The sequence below is a fragment of the Protomyctophum parallelum genome (genome assembly GCF_964188405.1).
Source record: "Protomyctophum parallelum genome assembly, chromosome: 11".
In the NCBI taxonomy this organism is placed as follows: Eukaryota; Metazoa; Chordata; class Actinopteri; order Myctophiformes; family Myctophidae; genus Protomyctophum; species Protomyctophum parallelum.
Window position 1 is genome coordinate 46,561,728 of NC_139707.1, and position 24,774 is coordinate 46,586,501.

Here is a 24,774-nt window from a genome sequence, read left to right on the forward strand (position 1 = left end):
GGGCCTGGCTGTAAACAAGTTCTTGAGCTTAGTCCAGTTACCCTGGGTAAACATGGTACCTTTCCTTTCCTTAGTCCAGTTACCCTGGGTAAACATAGTACCTTTCCTTTCCTTAGTCCAGTTACCCTGGGTAAACATAGTACCTTTCCTTTCCTTTGTCCAGTTACCCTGGGTAAACATAATACCTTTCCTTTCCTTAGTCCAGTTACCCTGGGCAAACATAGTACCTTTCCTTTCCTTAGTCCAGTTACCCTGGGTAAACATAGTACCTTTCCTTTCCTTAGTCCAGTTACCCTGGGTAAACATAGTACCTTTCCTTTCCTTTGTCCAGTTACCCTGGATAAACATAGTACCTTTCCTTTCCTTAGTCCAGTTACCCTGGGTAAACATAGTACCTTTCCTTTCCTTAGTCCAGTTACCCTGGGCAAACATAGTACCTTTCCTTTCCTTAGTCCAGTTACCCTGGGTAAACATAGTACCTTTCCTTTCCTTAGTCCAGTTACCCTGGGTAAACATAGTACCTTTCCTTTCCTTAGTCCAGTTACCCTGGGTAAACATAGTACCTTTCCTTTCCTACTTCATGTTTTCTGTCTGTGGCATGAGTTTGGGGTTGCCGTGTGTAGGAAAAGGCACAATGAAGGAGGCTGTGTGCTGTGGAGACGAGGCTTTTAACAGTGACCACATCAAAAAGTACAACGACATGTTGTCATCGCTAGGACAAACATGACATTACAATGTTATAGCTTAAGGGCCAATTCATAATCCAGCTCAGTGGCCTTGTGGTTAGAGTGTCCGCCCTGAGACTGGGAGGTCGGGGTTCAATCCCCGGCCGGGTCATACCAAAGACTCTAAAAAATGGGACCCTGCTTGACACTCAGCATCAAAGGGTTGGATTGGGGGTCAAATCTACTAATCAAATGATTCCAGAGCGCGGCGCACGCTGCAGCTCACCACTCCAAGAGATGGGTCAAATGCGGAGAACAAATTTCACTGCCGTAAACGTGTGTGACAAATCGTATGACTTTGACTTTGATAATCCAGAAATAGCATACAAGGACTGACGGGGGCAGACTGGAAACAGAAGCCTGCCTGGGAATTTAATTTACAGCAGCATATTTGTTATGAATATCATATGATAAATAAATACCTACAAAGCATATCAATCAGCTGATTAGTCAGGCTATCAAATAAATATAAACTATATTGGACTCAACACGAACTCGTTAGCAAACATACACACCAATGATTTGCTTGTTTTGAGGGCATTCCACACCTGAGTGGCAGTGCTGTGGAAGGTGAATAGGCTCCCTCTAGTGTTGTTATGGGAGTCGCTCACCTTTTTGAGGTAATGATGAGTCAAGGAAATGGTCACTGATGGCATGGAGGACAGAGCTGCATTTACAATTTTGAATGTCAGTCCCATTTTCCCATTTTGAATTTGAGATCTGGCTTCGGTCGGAGCTCTAATGTTAGTGTATTATACATGTGTATGTAAGTGTACTGACAGAGTCAGGACGTAGTTTATATATACGTTATGTTATTAATATACATGTGTATGTAAGTGTTTACTCACAGTCAGGACGTAGTTTATATATACATTATGTTATTAATATACATGTGTATGTAAAGTGTACTCACAGTCAGGACGTAGTTTATATATACATCATGTTATTAATATAAATGTGTATGTAAGTGTATACTCACAGTCAGGACGTAGTTAATATATACATTATGTTATTAATATACATGTGTATGTAAGTGTACTGACAGAGTCAGGACGTAGTTTATATATACATCATGTCATTAATATACATGTGTATGTAAAGTGTACTCACAGTCAGGACGTAGTTTTCAGTAAGGTCTGTGTACGGCTTGACTCGACTGCTACGTAACCAGGACACACTGACTGGATTTCCTAGAAAGGTGACGTGGTACCTACACTGCACGCACACACACACACACACACACACACACACACACACACACACACACACACACACACACACACACACACACACATTATTATCATAATTTACTGACCATTGGTGATTATGATAGTATCTTACAAGACTGTTAATTTGTCTGGCTTTGTATTAAACAGGCAGTACACAACATGCTGAGGTACAGTTTGATTCTTACATGCTGCTCGTCTATTAACTTGCAGCAAGTGTTGGTGTCTGGGTCCTTTTCTATCAGAGCAGGCCACCTAGAAGAAGAAAGAAAGATAAATTGATCAAAACAGAGATGAAAAAGCAGGTCATCGGGGGGGAGGATGATCTAATGCAGATCATCAGCGCTACAGGCTGTGACTTACATTAAACAACAACATACAGTAGGTCGTCAGGGAGGGAGGGAGGGGGAAGACAGTTAGCAGGGCTCTGTCACGGTCACCCGGGACATCACTATGACGCGTCTTCACGGAGCAGAGGGCACTCTGAGGAGGGGAAATATCAGTACGAACAGGAGGGGAGCAGAGGCTGTGACATATCGGCCTCCATTTTCCTCACCGCTAAACCCCTTATCCCTAAACTTCTTTTTTTTTTTAATATTTTTGAATAGTTCAACTAGCCAATCTACATTGACACGTTGTGAGCTTGTAGACTAGACTGGCCATTTTAACTATTCAACAATGTTTAGCAAAATAGTAAAAAAAAAAAAAAGGCAAATAAGTTTAGGGATAAGGGGTTTAGCGGTGACGAAAATGGAGCCCATCCTGTCTGTCTGTCTAGTCACTCTAGTGTGTGTGTGTGTGTGTGTGTGTGTGTGTGTGTGTGTGTGTGTGTGTGTGTGTGTGTGTGTTACTGTGTGTGTGTCTGTGTGTGTTTACCAGGGGTATCCGCTCTGACGGGCCCAGACCAGAGAACCTGGCACCAGATTACTCATCACCTTCATCTCCATCACCGTACTCCTCCTCAGAAACCAAACTGCTGTACTCGATCTAGACAGAGACAGATCACTAAGAGGGAGACTATAGTGTGTGTGTGTGTGTGTGTGTGTGTGTGCACAAGCAGAAAATAGCTGATCTACAAGCTCAAAACTGTTTACTTTTTACCTATTTTTAAAATTAAAATTATACATTATTTGTATTATATCATTACATCACAATTATTTGTGTAAGAATGAATTATGAACTAGCTATAGGCCTAAGGCCGATTCTAAAAACGCCTCTAAATCCTGACCTGAAAAACTTCAAATATTTATATAGCAGCATAATCATTTTTTACATTTTTTAATACTGTACATACTGTACAGAACCCCAAAATGAGTTCCCGGCCTGAGCGGGTAAAACACCAAAAGGGGTTCCCGCGCAGAATGGGTTAACACTTAATTAACAAACTAAATCACTTACTGATACTTTAATTGCTAGATCTTGTTAATCAAAGTCATATTCCTTTTCCTTTTAGAGCAGAGATAAATGAGCTCTTTCATAGAACAGAGCTCAAGGTCACTTCTTAGAAAGAAACGTTGTATCGTTTAAACTTTACGGCATGTGAGGCGGGCCACCTGTTGCCTACCACTGCTGTAAGAACTTGTGTTATTTGTGAGTGTGTGTGTATGCATTTGTTTGAGAATTCTGTTTGTCAGACAGACAGATGGATACAGACAGACAGACAGACAGATAGAGACAGACAGACAGACAGACAGACAGACAGACAGACAGACAGACAGACAGACAGACAGACAGACAGACAGACAGACAGACAGACAGACAGACAGACAGACAGACAGACAGACAGACAGACAGACAGACAGACAGACAGACAGACAGACAGACAGACAGACAGACAGACAGACAGACAGACAGACAGACAGACAGACAGACAGACAGACAGACAGACAGACAGACAGACAGACAGACAGACAGACAGACAGACAGACAGACAGACAGACAGACAGACAGACAGACAGACAGACAGACAGACAGACAGACAGACAGACAGACAGACAGACAGACAGACAGACAGACAGACAGACAGACAGACAGACAGACAGACAGACAGACAGACAGACAGACAGACAGACAGACAGACAGACAGACAGACAGACAGACAGACAGACAGACAGACAGACAGACAGACAGACAGACAGACACACACACACACACACACACACACACACACACACACACACACATTGGCAATGATGTAGAGTAGCCTATACAGTATATGCCAACAGAAGATTAAAGTTAGCAATGTAGCCTAGCATTAATTTAGAAAAAGTATGCTAGCTAAACAACTGTCATTAATGAAACAATTGTTGTTTAGTGGTAAATCATTAAGTTAATAAGATAACTGTTTGGTGTGCAGCTTTTTTCCCTTCTCTCTCTCATTAGAAGAACTATACCTACCTCAAACATGCAGCATAAAGTTACTTCTCATCATCATCATCATCATCATCTCTGGAGACCTCTGCCCAAAATCACTTTACCAAAAAAACAACAAATATGAAAACCATAAAAAGTAGACAGTCCCGGAGGCTGATATGTGGCCCAATGGGGTTTGAGTATATAAACTGACTTTCTGTCGAGCCAATGGGATTGGGATTTAGTCAGTTAGGAGCCCGCCCTTTTCAGGTTGTTTTCTAGGCCTCGCCCCCAATTTCTGTTCTGATGCACATTAATTTCTGACATTCACAGCTTGAAGCTTCCAGGCCAGGAGTCCGGCGTCTCCTCCTAAAGTTACCGCTACCATTCCTCATGTGGTTTTCACCGTTTTTTATTATACTTACAAAGTTACAAAATATTCAAGTATAAATGGGTGCATTATTTACTTGTTATATTACTTATCTGGGAAGGCTATCCCATACACCTGTGCATTTACTGTCTGTGCACAACACTACACAACAACACACAAGTGGATATGAACGCGATGGGAACTCTGGAAGAGAGTAGTATATCCATATCATCTCCATAGCAATTAACGTTGGTTAATTGTGTAAGCCTACTAACCTGTGTATTTGAAGGCAAGTTGAACCAAGCCAGTTAGTTGTGTGTGGTGATGACACACGAGGCCGCAGGAGACTGCAGACAGACTATAGCCTGGACCAAACATTGTTGCCAATGTTGTCCAGGGAAGTTTGTGTTCTAAATACCCCAATATTGTTAAATCAACATAAATTAACTGAACCTGGGTGCCATGATCAGCGTCCAGGCTTGCTGAGTGCTGACAAGACTCCAAACAATACCTATATATATATGTTTATCCCCCCCCATGTATAGGCCTATCCATATTCTTTGTTCAATGACATCATTCAACAACCCCAATCAATTGCTGCGGTAATAAAAATCATGGGCAATTAAAATGTTTTTGAAAGCATATAGGCCTAGGCTACCCTGTAAATATATTCTCAATGTATTTCTAGCCTCTTGGACAATTTAGATTTATGGTAAACTCTAAGTTAAAAAAACTTTTCGCTCGGAAAGAATATATATTCAAAGATTTGTGCCATAATTTTACGATTTTTCAAAAATAGCAGACCTACAATACAAGCTCGTAGCTTGTCTTTCCGGCAGTCTAGACGCCTGTCGGCGTATTTCTGCCTCCCACTGTTTGTATTTGGTATTACATATTTTATTATACTGATACCTTACACCAGTGACCAGTGGATCCCAAATATGGTCCCCCCAAATTGACACTAATTAGACCCCCAATTTGAAAGGATATGCCAGGGACCCCCATAAGAGAAGATGATCCGCATTTTAATTCCCCTCCCCACCCCTATTGTATGGCATTTATATCTCTGAGACCCCAATTTGTAAGGAAAAATCTATGTTAATTTAACGGGTCCATTTGGTTCCATTTGTACAATCTCAGAGTTACAGACCCATAAGGGCCCATTTGGTTCCAAACTATAATTTAGCTGGGGATCCACCTGGATCCCTGGGGGTCCCCGCCAGACCCCACTTTGGGAACCACTGCCTTCTATGCACCTTACGGTGCACTGCAGGTCTGTGTCCAACAGAAATCCCATTAACAGCTTTCACCACTGCAGGGGCGGAGGTGGCTCAGGGGCAGAGTGGCTGGATGGTAACCGCAAGGTTGCCAGTTTGAACCCCGGCTCCCCCAGAGTTAGTGTCGAAGTGTCCTTGAGCAAGACGGTGAACCCTTAATTGCTCCTGATGTGCAGGTTGGTGCCTTGCATGGTTTCCTCCGCCATCGGTGTGTGAATGTGTGTGTGAATGGGTGAATGTAATGCACAATCTCTGATAACAAGCACTCTGATATACCAGGTTGATATTTGTAGAGGAACGAATGGGTGAGACTGGGTGAATATGTAGGGTCGATTACCCTGAAACTCCTTTACCTTAAATAAAATGTTCTGTACATATGTTTACTTATTTAACAAGTCTTTGTCTTGTGTTTTGTATTCATGTTTATCCTACATAGTTTCTGTGAGCGCAGAGAATGTTTCAATAGATCAATACTATTGAAAGCAGCAAACCTATAGTATGAGCGGCACGGGTCAAATTTGTGTCATGTCAATATTTCTATGACCTTGAAATGATGGAATGCTGAAATGCACTAGGAGGTGAAATAGAATAAATACAAATTGGCATCGACCCGGTTAACGGTGCCGGAGAATAGCTGTTCACAGACGGATTGACGGACGGAGTGCAAAACATACTCTCTCCTCATACTTCTCCTTCGGCCTGGTGGAGACAATAATGCTAGAGGAATGGGGACTATACAACATCAATATTCAACACAAGTTTGAATCCATGACAATCAATACATCATGTTGTAGGCTATTGTATGTCAAAACATACTAGAAACCTTAGCCAGCCCTATATATTTTGGCCATACAATAAATTGCACAATTCTTACTATTTTTGAAAAAGTTGGAGAAAAAAAAGTTTAATTTGGTTAAAAATGGAGGACAACTGTAGAAACATGCATACAAAACAAGGGTAAGGGGTGTGTGCACATGTTTGCAATTCTGGCTGGGGACGTTTCAATCAGGACTACCCCCCCCCCCCCCCCTCACTCTGCCCTTCATTTCCTGGCTCTAATGTCCTAGCTAAATAAAGCAAAACAGCCTGAAAGATGATAATATACCACTAGACCTGAGGACGATTCTACAAATGCCTTCTAAATCCTGACAGTCTTCTGAAAAACCCCATGTTTCTGTCAGTGATGCTCAAACTTGTTCATGTCAAGGAGCCCCACAATTATATGTATTTAAACGTCGCAGCCATCAGATCTACAAGCTCACAGCGCGGCGCGCTGTGAGCTTGTAAATCTGCTCTTCTAGTGTGGGAGGAACGAGGAAGTTATCGTTCCCTTCCCCCAAACAGTCAGAAGATCATTTGGGCGATCTTTTCCCTCTGTGCTCTCCTGCTCTGCTCTGCTCAACAAGGTGTACACAGGTAAAAGATACGTTATGCCGTTAGTATGTTGTGTTTACACTTAACCTGTGGTTAACAATAAGCCTACTACATGTATCTCTGAATATTGAATACTTTTTATACTTTTTTACTATACTTTTTATAATACTAAACTAATTAGCAACAGCTACCTATCCTTACATATTTTCAATAGCCTGCCCTGCACTTGTATAGCTGTATTATGTCTTCTGTAATCTCAACCTGTAATCTGTAATCTCAACAAACCTGTGGTTAACAATAAGCCTACAAAGCAAAGCAAAGTTATTTGTTTAAACAGGAAAGTGGACTAAACTCGTGATGCTTGTTTACAGCCACACCCTGGCCTGCTCATATAATATTTCATGTTAGGGGTTCATGTATCTCTGAATATTGAATACTTTACTTTTTCTAATACTAAACTAAGCAACAGCTACCTATAGCCTTAAATATTTTCAATAGTATTAGCCTGCACTTGTATTATGTCTTCTGTAATCTCAGCATCATTGAAAATGAAGACTTTGTCCTTTTATAAGAAAACTAATAAAGGTTAAATGTACTTTTCTGAGTTTAAGTTAGTGACTGTGCAATATAATTTGTATTATACACCAAAGACAAGCCCCTTGGCATTTTATCTGTTGAATTATCCTCCATTTTCAATTAATCTGAACATTAAAGACATGACATACAAATACACACTTCTATGAAAAAAGGAATAGCCTAATTACAATACAATAATTATTGCAGATTTACAGTTTGTCCACACAGCCTTATATGATCCTGCCAAAACATTTATGATGAATATAACATAATATCAATGAAATGAAAAAACTAATACTTGTGACAGGAATTGACATATTTTGCAGCCAAAACTGCACATTCTTTCTGTTCCCCCAGAAGGAGTGGTAATTTCTCCCTTTCTGTCATTCTGGGAAATTTGGGAAAAACTCCTCTAATATTTGTGTAGTTTTTACATTGTGTTAAGAAGTGTAGCTTCGTCATCATTTTACAATGGCTGGGGGGGGGGGGGGGGGGGAGGGCCATTGTAAAATACCCGGTAACCTGAGACCTCTCGTGACTTATTGCTTAATTCTAGTGTGGGAGGAATGAGGAAGTGACTCGTTCCCTCCCCCCCCCCCCCCCCCCCCCCCCCTCCCATCGCCCCAAACAGTCAGAAGATCATTTTGGATCTTTTCCCTCTGCTCTCCAGCTCTGCTCAACAAGGTGTACAGGTATGAGGTATATATATATAAAAGGTACTTTTATGCCGTTAGTATGTTGTGTGTACACTTAACCTGTGGTTAACAATAAGCCTACAAAGCAAAGTTCTTTGTTTACCAAGGAAAGTGGACTAAACTTGTGATGCTTGTTTACAGCCACACCCTGGCCTGCTCATAGAACATTTCATGGTAGGGGTTCATGTATCTCTGAATATTTTTCTAATACTAAACTAAGCAACACCTATAGCCTTAAATATTTTCAATATTATTAGCCTGCACTTGTATTATGTCTTCTGTAATCTCAGCATCATTGAAAATTAAGACTTTGTCCTTTTTATAAGAAAAATAAATAAAGTTTAAGTTAGTGACAGTGCAATACAATTTGTATTATACACCAAAGACAAGCCCCTTGGCACTTATCTGTTGAATTATCCTCAATTTTCAATTAATCTGAACATTAAAGACATGTATGACATACAAATACACTTCTATGAAAAAAGGAATAACAGTTAAATAAAGTTACAAATTACAATACAATAATTATTGCAGATTTGCAGTTTGTCCACACAGCCTTATATCCTACCAAAACATTTGAACAGATGCTGGAAAAACATGCAGGGAAGATGGCCCATTTTTAGCATTTCAATTCATTCAGTGAGTGAGAGTCATTTGAATGCTTAGCATAGTAGCCTAAACCCACCATCACAACTTGTTTAGAAGTCAATTCAAATCATTAGCATCTAGACACTCACTGGCAGACAGTTGATCACAGCCTGACAGAAGTGGTTATGGGTAAGGGAGGGAGCAGTGCTCCACCTTGTGGTACCAACTGGCATTGGCTGTGCATCGAAAACTGAAACTGTGCTCACAGTAAGACGCACATAGAGACAGATGTCATTGAATTGAGCATTATCTATACACAACAAAGTGTGAATATCTAGCTATAAAGCAAGTCTTCTCACTTTGTGCTATCTAGATCTAGCATAGTAAGACAAGACACAACACAACAGATACAATGGTTCTTCTCAATGAAAGGTCTTAGTATAAGACAAGACACACCAGATACAACCGTTCTCAATGGGTGAAGGTCTTAGTATAAGACAAGACACACCAGATACAACCGTTCTCAATGTGTGAAGGTCTTAGTATAAGACAAGACACACCAGATACAACCGTTCTCAATGTGTGAAGGGCCGTCATTTGGCCTGTTGTCATCAACATTCTGTGTAGACGTGTCATGATCAGTTGTTTGTGTGAACCAGGTAACCAACCAGTTTCTGTCATACTTCGGAATTCTGTGAAATCTGTTTCAAATTTTGGAAAAAACTCCTCTAATATTTGTGTAGTTTTTACATTGTGTTAAGTGTAATTCTGTCTCTATAGCTCCGTCATCACAGTGTGTAGTTTTTACATTGTGTTAAGAAGTGTAATTCTGTCTCTATAGCTCCGTCATCACAGTGTGTAGTTTTTATATTGTGTTAAGAAGTGTAATTCTGTCTCTATAGCTCCGTCATCACAGTGACAGCACAGCCTCTCCTCTCTGGGCAGCCAGGTCTGTCTGTCTGTCTGTCTGTCTGTCTGTCTGTCTGACGTGTCCGTGCACATTGTCAAAGTCTTTCTCAGGTTTTTATCAGTTACTGTGGTTAGGTAGTCTGCCACAGTATACTGTCTGTTTAGAGCCAAATATGTTTCTAGTTTGTGTTGTGATTGTTTGAGTTCGTTCCAATATGTGATGCATTTATCTTTTTTTTTAGTTATAATCTAATAGTCTCTGTCTCTCTCTGTCTCTCCTCTCTCTGCCTCTCTCTCTGTCTATCTCTCTCTGTCCTTCTCTCTACGTCTCTCTCTGTCTCTCCGCCCATCTCCACTTTATCTAATCAGGACACAGAAGTCATTTTATTATCCAGTCCAAAGTCTACAGTACAGAACCAGAACCAAGGGTGGTCTACAGTACAGAACCATGGGCGGACAGGATTCATGACAGGTAAATAGGCCGTGTTGGGACCCCAAAAAAAGTGCCTAGAAAATTAATTTCGTTCCCGCGTCATGGGCACTACTCATTCAATGCATTTTTTCATAGATAATACCCTTCTGAACTTTGGGTTAAAAGTTCTACTCATAATATCCTGCAGTATTTTGTCACAGGCCAGAAATGTATAGAAAAGTATATAACCAAAAAACGAAAATCTTGTGCTGCTGTTTTTGCTTGTAAAATGTGTTATATTGATTTTGGCAACACAAAATCTTTATGTCAAATATATATACCTAACATCTGAAACAAGTACTGGTGCCTTAGTTTACTCATACGTTAATCTAGATCATGAAATGTAGCAAATTTGTTAAAGAAAAACGCTTCAACTAACGTTATTGGCACCCAGCACACTGAAACATACACATAGTAAATTTAGCCAAAAGCTTATGTTTCATACATTCAACATTTCACAACCTACTGTGTAATGATAGGTAGAAAAGAAATAATGGAATAATGCAAAAAAATTACAAGACTAAAAATAAATGCAATAAAGGTCAGAATTATTTCAACATATTGTATGCAACATTTAATAAAGTACCACAAACTGTCACAGCATCTGACATTTCAGCAATAGTCCCGGGCCTTACGGATATTTCCATGCCAATCAATATTAAAGGGACCAAATTTGGCCCTGATGTAGCCCAGGGCATGCTCTAATGATTAAGCTAGGGCGCCCGAGCCTGTGACCTTCGGGGTCGCCATGGCGGACAAATCCAATATGGCTGCCACCTAAAACAGTTTTGGCTGTGTCTATTCATTTAGTTATTTGACCATTACAAACATGTTGGACTACTTATCATTACAATGGGGTGTGTCTGGTACCCTAATTTGCATTTCCAAGATGTGAAAACGAGTTATTAACTTTTGTCAAGTCGATGCATGTATTTTAATCATTAGAAACACATTGGAATGTTCCAATTCATGATTAAATCTATCTAGAACACTCAGGTTTGCCATTATGGTGTACAGCTTCATCGCTGTATGCACCTAAACCATCCACTCCATGTGAGCTCCCCACGACGGAGCCCGCGTCTTCCTCACCAGCCATTTGCAGCATCCTGTTGCATACGCTAAAATATCTGAGCATTCGAGAAGAACACATCATCAGTGCATCAGAGTAGTCAGAAACGGGTCTCATGGTCGCAGCTTACATATTTCCTGTAGGCGGACTCGACATAGCTGCAGGGTTTAAACCCTCACCAGGCGCACCTCTTCTACTACAGTGAACGGTAGAGTGACTGATGTTAGTCTGCCTCAAGTCAAACGTTACTCTTTTACCTGCTTTTTACTAACACTAACATTACAAAGATGCCCAGAGCATGGAGATGAACCTGTTTAGTTTATGGCTGCTCGAACAGCAATGGCAACATTCCAAAAAAAACAAAAAAACGGATTGTCAAAATATCCACCGTGGGGTCTGAGACCAGAGCCATTGAGTAATGGTTGAGGCGAAGCAGTGAAAGGTCATACTAAGCATTTAAAGTAGCATTTAAATGACTCAATGGCTCTGGTCTCAGACCCCGCGGTGGATATTTTAACATTCTGTTTGTTTTGTTTTTTGGAATGTTGCCACTACTGCTGGAGAATAAACTAAACAGGTTAATCTTGATGTAAGCTGCGACCATGAGACCCGTTTCTGAATTCGTCTAGTGAGCAGTTAAGGTGGGGAGTGCCTGTGATGTACACCAGCACCTCTGAACAGACGACCCTGCAGTCTCACATACTGCAGTCTGCCCCAGAGATTCTTACATCTTAGACTTAGATCCATGCCACCAAACCAAACTACTAAATGTTGAATAAATGTATGTTGTAATAATTCTGACCTTTATGAGAGTAATGGTGCTTTCCCCACTGAGGACAGGGCCAAGTCTAGTCAGTCATATTTATCATACACCATTCCAACTAACTGTCTTTAACCCATTTTGGGGCGGGAAGCCCTTTTGGTGTTTTAAACATTGTTATAATTTAGCTATTTTTTAAAAGTCGTGAAAATGTGACGCAAATTTGGAATTTTTATGTTTTTAACTCAAATCTTTGGTTCTGGGGGGGGGGGTCCCCTGGAACTACATATTTTCAGATGGGGGTCCCTGGAACAACATATTTTCAGATGGGGGTCGGCGGCCAAATACATATAGTTTCTGGGGTCCTTTACATGAAATATTGAGAACCACTGATATAGAAACATGAAGTTTAAAAAATATATACTTCCTAGTTTAATGTGTTTTAAATTCAGAGTGCTACAATGTAAGAGATGTGTGACCAGTGGCTGTAGATTCAACATGGATTATAATGATTCACTAAATATTGTTCAACCTCTCTTTTCTACCAGGAGTCATCAGGAGATAAGCCGCCATCATTTTCAACAGCACTGCATGGGGCCAGAAGAGAGTGTCCCATTCATTTTGCTTCATAGATAGATAGATGGATAGAACATTTAAAAAAAATCCTTATATTAAGAGTTTGAAGGCTGGAATCAAGCCAACCAGCGAGCTGCTAAATTATCTCGTGACACATTTGATTCCATTCACAAGAACTTTCCATCCAGGCTCATTCATTCCAATGTAAATATCATGGATTTTACACATTAAATACTGGTTCATTTTTGGAACCAGACCATAAAAATCTCTTCCAAATACAACAACAAGGCCTGCCATACTGTATGCACTGGAAAAATATGTGCATGGCATTTATTTTTTATAACAATGTTTTATCATATAGGAAAACTATTGGTGGAGAGGTTTATCTAACCCATGATATGCTTAGCTGTGATTGGACCATAGCAGTTTGGGGAGGGGCTTTGGACAGGTCTATTAGTGTCAATGGTGTGACGTCAAGTTCTCTTTCTAAATACTGGATTGTTACGTCATTTTACTGTAGCTGATAATACAATATCTCTATGGAGAAAATGAGTGGGAGTTCTGCTTCTGGCATGTCATCGTTGACCTCTAGTGACGGAGACGACCCGACCGATGAAAGGTTTGAATTCAACCACCTTATCGCAGACGCACCGCTCTGTTCCTTATCGCAGACGCACCGCTCTGTTCCTTATCGCAGACGCACCGCTCTGTTCCTTATCGCAGACGCACCGCTCTGTTCCTTATCGCAGACGCACCGCTCTGTTCCTGCAAAATACACTGAAGCATCATTAATCTACTCCATCGTGCAGCCGTGTTGCTCGTCAAAATAATGAAAAAGTTGTCAGGAGGACAGACGAGTGATGGATGTAAATAGATTTACAAGCTTACACTGACTCCGACTCATAAAACAATGTTTTCTCATAAAACAACGTTTTAACCGTTTTAAATTGTAATGTTGTTGTGTATATCCAAATAATAATAATGGATTATTTTTTTATTTAGCTGGCAATATTAAAACTTAAAACACAACTATAGTTTTTTTCAACCAAGGTTGATGTTTTAAGTTGTTATTAGATAAAGTAAAAGATGAGTGTTCATTTTTTTTTTCATTTGCTGCTTTCTTTCGTTTTAGGGATTTTAGCTGATTTTGACAGGGGGCGGGGGCATTCGAGCATGTATTATAGCAACATTTTATAGCAATTTATTTTTTTATTATTTATATTTATATTTATTTATATAATAAATTACATCTGGCCACAAAAGATCACAGGATCTACTGAAAGGGAAGGCTCACTGTGTGTATAGGCTCAATATGTCAGTTTGACACATTCAGTAGATCCTGTGACGTTCTGTGGCCAGATGTAATTTCTTGGGGTCTAGTAGGACTATAGTAAATAATAAAAAAAGAGATCGCTATATATTTTTTTTTATAAGAAATTCATATTTAGCCCCATGCTTGAATGCCCCCGCCCCCCTGTCAAAAACAGCTAAATTCCTAAAACAAAAAGCTGCAAATTAAAAAAATATATACACTCATCTTACACATCTTACACTTTCTCTTATTTATAAATAAACTAAATCCTGTTGTTCCTCTCTTTGTAGCAGGGTTGATCATCACAGAGCAGTCTCTCCTGTACCCAGCTGTGTCTCCATGAAGAGTGACTCGTCCATGCATGGACTTATTGATTTAAAAGATGGACACCACTCTACTGATCAAAGGTTGAAACATGAACTCCTTTACAACCAACAGCTCCATCTGGTGTCTGAATTGTGTACTCCAAGTCAAATCAAACTTTATTTCTAAAGCATCTATCAGAGCAGATCTAATGGGGAGGGGCAGAAATGGCATCTATCTTAGCAGATCTAATGGGGAGGGGCAGAAATGGAGTAATGTGTTCACGTTTTATAGTGCCGATGAGAAGGCGGGCAGCTGTGTTCTGCACTAGCTGTAAACGCCTAAGTGACGCCTGGTCGATGCCAATATACAAAGAGTTGCAATAATCTATTCTTGATGAAATCAAAGCATGGATAACCATCAGTTTTAACGACGGAGCTGATTTGTTTATTAAGTTTAAGATCTTTATCAAAAATAAAACCAAGAGGGGGAACAGTGGAACCGTCGGTAGTGTTGTAAGCCTCACAGCTAGAAGGTCCTGGGTTCGATTCCCGCTGTGGGCGCTGGGGGCGTGTTCTCTCCTCTGCGTCATCAATGCTCATACCCGAGGCGGGGTTGGTGAAAGGGCCTTTCTGTGTGGAGTTTGTATGTTCTCCCCGTTTCCCCTAGGGTAGGTACCCTCACATGTTCTCCCCATGTCACCTAGGGTAGGTACCCTCACATGTTCTCCCCATGTCACCTAGGGTAGGTACCCTCACATGTTCTCCCCCATGTCCCCTAGGGTAGGTACCCTCACATGTTCTCCCTGTGTCCCCTAGGGTAGGTACCCTCACATGTTCTCCCCGTGTCCCCTACGGTAGGTATACCCTCACATGTTCTCCCCGTGTCCCCTAGGATAGGTACCCTCACATGTTCTCCCCGCGTCCCCTAGGGTATGTACCCTCACATGTTCTCCCCGTGTCCCCTAGGATAGGTACTCTCACATGTTCTCCCCGCGTCCCCTAGGATAGTTACCCTCACATGTTCTCCCCGTGTCCTCTAGGGTAGGTACCCTTACATGTTCTCCCCGTGTCCCCTAGGGTAGGTACCCTCACATGTTCTCCCCGTGTCCCCTAGGGTAGGTACCCTCACATGTTCTCCCCGTGTCCCCTAGGGTAGGTACCCTCACATGTTCTCCGCGTGTCCCCTAGGGTAGGTACCCTCACATGTTATCCTGTGCATGTCCCCTAGGGTATGTACCCTCACATGTTCTTCCCGTGTCCCCTAGGGTAGGTAACCTCACATGTTCTCCCCGTGTCCCCTAGGGTAGGTACCCTCACATGTTCTCCCTGTGTCCCCTAGGATAGGTACCCTCACATGTTATCGTGGATAACCATCTCCAGCTGTTTTTAGGGGAGGTAGGATTTGACCGTGGCGATGATTGGAAGAAGAGAGTTTTAACGACGGAGCTGATTCAAAAATACGTACCCTCACATGTTATCCCCGTGTCCCCTAGGCCCTAGGGTATGTACCCTCACATGTTCTTCCTGTGTCCCCTAGGGTAGCTACCCTCACATGTTCTGCCCGTGTCCCCTATAGGGTAGGTACCCTCACATGTTCTCCCCGTGTCCCCTAGGGTAGGTACCCTCACATGTTCTCCCCGTGTCCCCTAGGGTAGGTACCCTCACATGTTCTCCCCATGTCCCCTAGGGTAGGTATACCCTCACAAAAACATGCAGTAATCCTGGTCGGAATGTGTTAAGGAGATAACTGTTACAATTGCTCAATTCAACAGACCCATTCAGGATTCTAAAAACGCCTTCTCAATCCTGACCTAAATTTGAAGTGTTTAGAGAGGCACTTGTCTTTATCTCCTTGGGCAAATCATTCCATTGCACCGTTTGTACTACATGGAATACAAGCTACTGTTATGCTAATTACTGTCTGTTATTTACTTAGTATTATTTCTAGTAGTATTATTCACTGTCTCTGTTGTTTATGTATTGTTATTTCTGTCTGTATGATTCCAGAAGTGTCCACCACAGAGCAGAGTCTCCAACTCCCAGCCTTCTGTCTGTGAAGAGTGACATGTCTAAAGGAATGCCTCCTGAATTCAGTAACGAACCTGGACCTCCTGATTCACAGTATGTCAACCCTCCTATAAATATATACAACACTATAACACTGTAACACTATACAATATACACTATAACACTATACAATATACACTAACATATTTCATAGTGCCGGTGAGAAGGCGGGCAGCTGTGTTCTGCGCTAGCTGTAAACGCCTGAGTGATGCCTGGTCGATGCCAATATACAAAGAGTTGCAATAATCTATTCTTTATGAAATCAAAGCGTGGATAACCATCTCCAGCTGTTTTTAGGGGAGGTAGGATTTGACCGTGGCGATGATTGGAAGAAGAGAGTTTTAACGACGGAGCTGATTTGTTTATTAAGTTTAAAATCTTTATCAAAAATAAAACCAAGAGGGGGGACAGCGGCACAGTCGGTAGTGTTGCCTCACCGCTAGAAGGTCCTGGGTTCGATTCCCGCTGTGGGCGCTGGGGGCGTGTTCTCTCCTCTGCGTCATCAATGCCCATACCCGAGGCGGGGTTGGTGAAAGGGCCTTTCTGTGTGGAGTTTGTATGTTCTCCTCGTTTCCCCTAGGGTAGGTACCCTCACATGTTCTCCCTGTGTCCCCTAGGGTTGGTACCCTCACATGTTCTCCCCATGTCCCCTAGGGTAGGTACCCTCACATGTTCTCCCCGTGTCCCCTAGGGTAGGTACCCTCACATGTTCTCCCTGTGTCCCCTAGGGTATGTACCCTCACATGTTATCCCCGTGTCCCCTAGGGTAGGTACCCTCACATGTTCTCCCCGTGTCCCCTAGGGTAGGTATACCCTCACAGAAACATGCAGTAATCCTGGTCGGAATGTGTTAAGGAGATAACTGTCACAATTGCTCAATTCAACAGACCCATTCAGGATTCTAAAAACGCCTTCTCAATCCTGACCTAAATTTGAAGTGTTTAGAGAGGCACTTGTCTTTATCTCCTTGGGCAAATCATTCCATTGCACCGTTTGTACTACATGGAATACAAGCTACTGTTATGCTAATTGTCTCCACCAGGCCTGTCTCCACCAGGCCGAAGGCATGGGGAGAGAGTATGTTTTGCACTCCGTCCGTCCGTCCGTGTGTCCGTGTGTCCGTCCGTCCGTCCGTGACAAGCTAATCTCGGCCACCGTTAACCCGGTCGATGCCACATTTTGCACACACACTCCCTGGATGCCAACGATGAACCTCTGCCCCAAAATTTCCAGAACGGCCTGTTATAGCGCCACCAGGAGGCCGCTTTGTGCAAAACAAGTTTTTGCACAGTACACCTACAGATTTTGTCCAAAAATCCCGCAAATCGTTACACAGTATCTCCATAGTCATGTGCTCAAGACGGATGTGTCTGATATTTCATATTCCATCCTAATTGGCTTAACATTGGCTTTCAATTTTGCAGGATTGGCCTGTTTTGAACAAAAAACCTCAAATCATGAACGCAGCGTGCAATTTCACGTGAAATCTTTCACGCACTTTCCTACTAGGCTGAGGAATATAGCCCACCCATTTCACATTGCCCTGTTATAGCGCCACCAACAGGTGGATTGTGCATGCGTGCCATCAACACGGATCTGCACCATTTCCCATATTCTATCCTGTTTGGCAAAGATTGGAACAAACAAACAAAAAACATGTTTATATTACTCCTAAATATTCCTATCCTCCTGGTGGAGACCTGTGCCCAGAAGGGCACTTTTTCTAGTTACTGTCTGTTATTTACTTAGTATTATTTCTAGTAGTATTATTCACTGTCTCTGTTGTTTATTTATTGTTATTTCTGTCTGTATGATTCCAGAAGTGTCCACCATAGAGCAGAGTCTCCAACTCCCAGCCTTCTGTCTGTGAAGAGTGACATGTCTAAAGGAATGCCTCCTGAATTCAGTAACGAACCTGGACCTCCTGATTCACAGTATGTCAACCCTCCTATAAATATATACAACACTATAACACTGTAACACTATACAATATACACTGTAACACTATACAATATACACTATAACATATTTTATAGTGCCGGTGAGAAGGCGGGCAGCTGTGTTCTGCGCTAGCTGTAAACGCCTGAGTGATGCCTGGTCGATGCCAATATACAAAGAGTTGCAATAATCTATTCTTGATGAAATCAAAGCGTGGATAACCATCTCCAGCTGTTTTTAGGGGAGGTAGGATTTGACCGTGGCGATGATTGGAAGAAGAGAGTTTTAACGACGGAGCTGATTTGTTTATTAAGTTTAAAATCTTTATCAAAAATAAAACCAAGAGGGGGGACAGTGGCACAGTCGGTAGTGTTGCCTCACCGCTAGAAGGTCCTGGGTTCGATTCCCGCTGTGGGCGCTGGGGGCGTGTTCTCTCCTCTGCGTCATCAATGCCCATACCCGAGGCGGGGTTGGTGAAAGGGCCTTTCTGTGTGGAGTTTGTATGTTCTCCTCGTTTCCCCTAGGGTAGGTACCCTCACATGTTCTCCCTGTGTCCCCTAGGGTTGGTACCCTCACATGTTCTCCCCATGTCCCCTAGGGTAGGTACCCTCACATGTTCTCCCTGTGTCCCCTAGGGTAGGTACCCTCACATGTTCTCCCCGTGTCCCCTAGGGTAGGTACCCTCACATGTTCTCCCTGTGTCCCCTAGGATAGGTACCCTCACATGTTATCCCCGTGTCCCCTAGGGTATATGTACCCTCACATGTTCTTCCCGTGTCCCCTAGGGTAGCTACCCTCACATGTTCTGCCCGTGTCCCCTAGGGTAGGTACCCTCACATGTTCTCCCCGTGTCCCCTAGGGTAGGTACCCTCACATGTTCTCCCCGTGTCCCCTAGGGTAGGTACCCTCACATGTTCTCCCCGTGTCCCCTAGGGTAGGTATACCCTCACAAAAACATGCAGTAATCCTGGTCGGAATGTGTTAAGGAGATAACTGTTACAATTGCTCAATTCAACAGACCCATTCAGGATTCTAAAAACGCCTTCTCAATCCTGACCTAAATTTGAAGTGTTTAGAGAGGCACTTGTCTTTATCTCCTTGGGCAAATCATTCCATTGCACCGTTTGTACTACATGGAATACAAGCTACTGTTATGCTAATTACCTTCTGTTATTTACTTAGTATTATTTCTAGTAGTATTATTCACTGTCTCTGTTGTTTATTTATTGTTATTTCTGTCTGTATGATTCCAGAAGTGTCCACCACAGAGCAGAGTCTCCAACTCCCAGCCTTCTGTCTGTGAAGAGTGACATGTCTAAAGGAATGCCTCCTGAATTCAGTAACGAACCTGGACCTCCTGATTCACAGTATGTCAACCCTCCTATAAATATATACAACACTATAACACTGTAACACTATACAATATACACTGTAACACTATACAATATACACTATAACATATTTTATAGTGCCGGTGAGAAGGCGGGCAGCTGTGTTCTGCGCTAGCTGTAAACGCCTGAGTGATGCCTGGTCGATGCCAATATACAAAGAGTTGCAATAATCTATTCTTGATGAAATCAAAGCGTGGATAACCATCTCCAGCTGTTTTTAGGGGAGGTAGGATTTGACCGTGGCGATGATTGGAAGAAGAGAGTTTTAACGACGGAGCTGATTTGTTTATTAAGTTTAAAATCTTTATCAAAAATAAAACCAAGAGGGGGGACAGTGGCACAGTCGGTAGTGTTGCCTCACCGCTAGAAGGTCCTGGGTTCGATTCCCGCTGTGGGCGCTGGGGGCGTGTTCTCTCCTCTGCGTCATCAATGCCCATACCCGAGGCGGGGTTGGTGAAAGGGCCTTTCTGTGTGGAGTTTGTATGTTCTCCTCGTTTCCCCTAGGGTAGGTACCCTCACATGTTCTCCCTGTGTCCCCTAGGGTTGGTACCCTCACATGTTCTCCCCATGTCCCCTAGGGTAGGTACCCTCACATGTTCTCCCCGTGTCCCCTAGGGTAGGTACCCTCACATGTTCTCCCTGTGTCCCCTAGGGTATGTACCCTCACATGTTATCCCCGTGTCCCCTAGGGTAGGTACCCTCACATGTTCTCCCCGTGTCCCCTAGGGTAGGTATACCCTCACAGAAACATGCAGTAATCCTGGTCGGAATGTGTTAAGGAGATAACTGTCACAATTGCTCAATTCAACAGACCCGTTCAGGATTCTAAAAACGCCTTCTCAATCCTGACCTAAATTTGAAGTGTTTAGAGAGGCACTTGTCTTTATCTCCTTGGGCAAATCATTCCATTGCACCGTTTGTACTACATGGAATACAAGCTACTGTTATGCTAATTGTCTCCACCAGGCCTGTCTCCACCAGGCCGAAGGCATGGGGAGAGAGTATGTTTTGCACTCCGTCCGTCCGTCCGTGTGTCCGTCCGTCCGTCCGTGACAAGCTAATCTCGGCCACCGTTAACCCGGTCGATGCCACATTTTGCACACACACTCCCTGGATGCCAACGATGAACCTCTGCCCCAAAATTTCCAGAACGGCCTGTTATAGCGCCACCAGGAGGCCGCTTTGTGCAAAACAAGTTTTTGCACAGTACACCTACAGATTTTGTCCAAAAATCCCGCAAATCGTTACACAGTATCTCCATAGTCATGTGCTCAAGACGGATGTGTCTGATATTTCATATTCCATCCTAATTGGCTTAACATTGGCTTTCAATTTTGCAGGATTGGCCTGTTTTGAACAAAAAACCTCAAATCATGAACGCAGCGTGCAATTTCACGTGAAATCTTTCACGCACTTTCCTACTAGGCTGAGGAATATAGCCCACCCATTTCACATTGCCCTGTTATAGCGCCACCAACAGGTGGATTGTGCATGCGTGCCATCAACACGGATCTGCACCATTTCCCATATTCTATCCTGTTTGGCAAAGATTGGAACAAACAAACAAAAAACATGTTTATATTACTCCTAAATATTCCTATCCTCCTGGTGGAGACCTGTGCCCAGAAGGGCACTTTTTCTAGTTACTGTCTGTTATTTACTTAGTATTATTTCTAGTTCAGTCAGACAACTCACGAATAGATTAAACAATATTTATTGAAGAATGAGTAATGAGTGTGCATATGATATTTGACTTGGCGTTCGGCTCTGCTGGATTTCTCCCTGCTCGGCATGATTAAGCAACATCCTAAAACATAAGAGCAGGGAGATAGATATACAATAACCCCCCCATGGGGAGCATAGATAGCAGAGCCCACCGGTGGTGCTGGGGTGGTGGTGGGAGAAAACATCACAACAACCGGGGAACCATGAGCAGAGGAAGGCAGGAAGAGCATGGAGTCTAGTGAGCTTAAGTAGCTGCCCACTTAGTCAGCTGACTGCCGCATCAGCGAATGACGTGAGAGACTTGCACACACGTATACTCCCACATAGTAATGCAGCATGTTAACCCCTTGAGCATAGTATGGGCCTTTGAGCAAGCAAGAACTTCCCTTGAGGTTGACTGACTGAACTGACTCCGCCGCTCCGCGTGCTGCGTTTGATTTCAGTCAGACAACTCACGAATAGATTAAACAATATTTATTGAAGAATGAGTAATGAGTGTGCATATGATATTTGACTTGGCGTTCGGCTCTGCTGGATTTCTCCCTGCTCGGCATGATTAAGCAACATCCTAAAACATAAGAGCAGGGAGATAGATATACAATAACCCCCCAACACACATACTCACCGTTGATCCGGGCAGGTGACCCACTATGAATGCACAGTGACGAAATGCGAATATGCATTTCTGGAGCCTGCACGGATTGCTAACCCCCCCAACAAAGCAGAACCGAGAACGCCCTACGGGCACACCCGGGCAGATGTCCCAAACATCCGGGCAGATATCCCACTCGATAGTGACGAAATGCAACGGCTATGCATTTTCTGGATCTTGCGCGGATATTTTAACTTATGTGAGCTATGTGTAGCCATGACTGCGAGCCGTGAGGCTTATCTCTGAGAAAGTAATGTGTGGGGTGAAAGCCGGACTCAAAACCCGTTGGTTTGGAGTACAAGCCTATACTAACCTTAAGCTTAAGCTGAAAAAGGCCTGCATGGCTACGCTTGCCGATAGGCCATTCCTCTATGCCACTATAGAGGAATATTCTACGCTGCTTTCGCAGGGCTTACGTGTAGTGCAACGCCAATGTTCCTCTACTGCCAGTATGAGGACACACCATTGGCCCAATTACGCCGACGTTCCTTATGAGGAAACGCCATCAGCCTACGGGAATTCTCAACCGATACACATCCGGGCAGATGTCCCACTCGATAGTGACTCGAGAGTGCAAGCTATGCATTTCTGGATCCTGCACGGATACACGTGAGCTGCGTGTAACTATGGCGCATGCCATAGCCGTGAGGCTTACCTGAACTATTTCACAGATCTTACATGTAGTGCAACCATTTAAGTTACCCCAACGTTCCTCTAACGCCAGAGTGAGGAAACCACAATTACCCCGATGTTCCTTTAATGCCACTGTAGAGGAACATCAACGAACCATTATTAACATTAGCTTGTGACATGCCACCAATTGAACTACCCCCAGCGACCACCGTATATGAAGGTAATAAGATTACCATTCCTGATTGAATACAGCACTTGCACTCATTACATCCTGAATAAACAACTGAAAGCTCTTCCGATTAGATGCACATGATGATGATTCATGGGCAGATGAGGACCATGGCCTGAGTTTCAGGTGGCGACTGGTGCATCAGCGTGGCAGTAGAATCGGGAGTAGCCAGGGAATGTGCTGAGGAGACCGATAGCCGATTAAGCAGGGCTTACGCCACCTTACGGAATCCGGAACGCAGCCGGAGCAGGTTGCCCAATGTAGAACTAAAAGACACGAGCAGAGACAGAGTTACTTATACTTCATCCTGACTGAATGAATTAAAGAGTGAATAGGGGATCCTAAGCACGGAGAGACTTCCCACACCCACGAGCCGAGATACCAATACTTAAAGAGAAGCCTTAGATCTTAATCCTAAACTATTTAAACACCCAAGTGATAATAATAATAAACTTTATTTGTATAGCACCTTTCATCCATAAATGCAGCTCAAAGTGCTTCACAGGGCAGGACACAAAAAATATAATACAATAAAACACAAGTGGTTAAAATGATAGAACAATGGCAAGAACAAAATTGCCGCAATTGTTGATTTGTAACCTAGTTTCTTTTCAGCCAGTGCCAATTATGTAATGTAATCCTGGGCGCTAAACTTCCTCTGCCAACCTGGGGGGGGCAGCGGACTGACATCATGCCTCCTTCTATGCATGAGGAGTCCAAGCTGCTTCTGAATGTCTCTCCTTATAATACAAGTGGAATCATTGTCTATCCATGTCAATTGCTGGTCTATAGCAGATTTGAATGCTATATTCATTATTTTGGGGACAACCCAGTCAAGGACCCCACTTTGAGAAGTAGTACATAATCTCATTCTGTATCATGAAATATAATAATTCATTAATATGCATGGTTAATCTTGCACAGTTCTTGATTTCTGTAGTGAAACTCCAAAAACCTATGTTACAGTGTCAGAGTGACATATCTTTAAACAAAAGATTGTTTTTTTTTTTTTTTTTTTTTTTTTTTTTTTTGTGGACAAATGAAAGACTGAGAAAGACTGTTTGATCAAAATACATTTGACCATGTTGACTTAGTGGTCCGGGCACACTTGGCTCTAAAGTAGCTTGACAGCGCATGGTGAGTCTACAGAGGGTGCGTGTCTGAGCTCGAATGGAAGTTTATTCCAGGCCGTTGGGCCGTAGAAGCAAAAAGCTGCCTCTTTTTGTGCATTCTTTTAGGCACTTCAAGTAGGCCAGCATGGAGGACCTGATAGAGACCCTTTATGAATTAACTTAAATGAGCGGCATATGCTCTCAAGCGGCCTTTGAGCAATTGATTCTGAGCTTTAAAGAAGTTAAGCTTCATGTCATGCAGACCCGAGAACTGTTCGATACCACTCTCCAGAACTAAGATGAGATGACCCATGCAAGCAATCTATAAATAATGGTGCAGGATCGACAGCGCTGCAGCCTGCACATGGGTGATGGTGATGGACTTACTTCTTCGCTAGATACTAGAACCATCACTTTGAAGAAACCCAACCGGCCCACACC

At 42.8% G+C, this 24,774-nt stretch overlaps 1 protein-coding gene and 1 long non-coding RNA gene across 2 annotated transcripts in view; both read left to right on the top strand.

Moving 5' to 3' along the window:
- Positions 1 to 7,308: 7,308 nt before the first annotated feature.
- LOC310867204 lies at positions 7,309 to 13,187 on the top strand. Its single transcript, XR_014569986.1, has 3 exons — positions 7,309 to 7,366; positions 10,462 to 10,564; positions 12,942 to 13,187. It is a non-coding gene; the product is annotated as an uncharacterized lncRNA (long non-coding RNA).
- Positions 13,188 to 13,441: 254 nt separating this feature from the next.
- Positions 13,442 to 24,774, top strand: part of LOC310867043 (NACHT, LRR and PYD domains-containing protein 3-like) — an 88,186-nt gene continuing 76,853 nt past the window's right edge. Inside the window, exons 1-2 of the mRNA XM_083776836.1 lie at positions 13,442 to 13,588; positions 14,575 to 14,688. Of these exons, the coding sequence (XP_083632962.1) occupies positions 13,509 to 13,588; positions 14,575 to 14,688 (194 nt within the window). The 5' untranslated portion in view covers positions 13,442 to 13,508. The remainder of the gene's footprint in view (positions 13,589 to 14,574; positions 14,689 to 24,774) is intronic.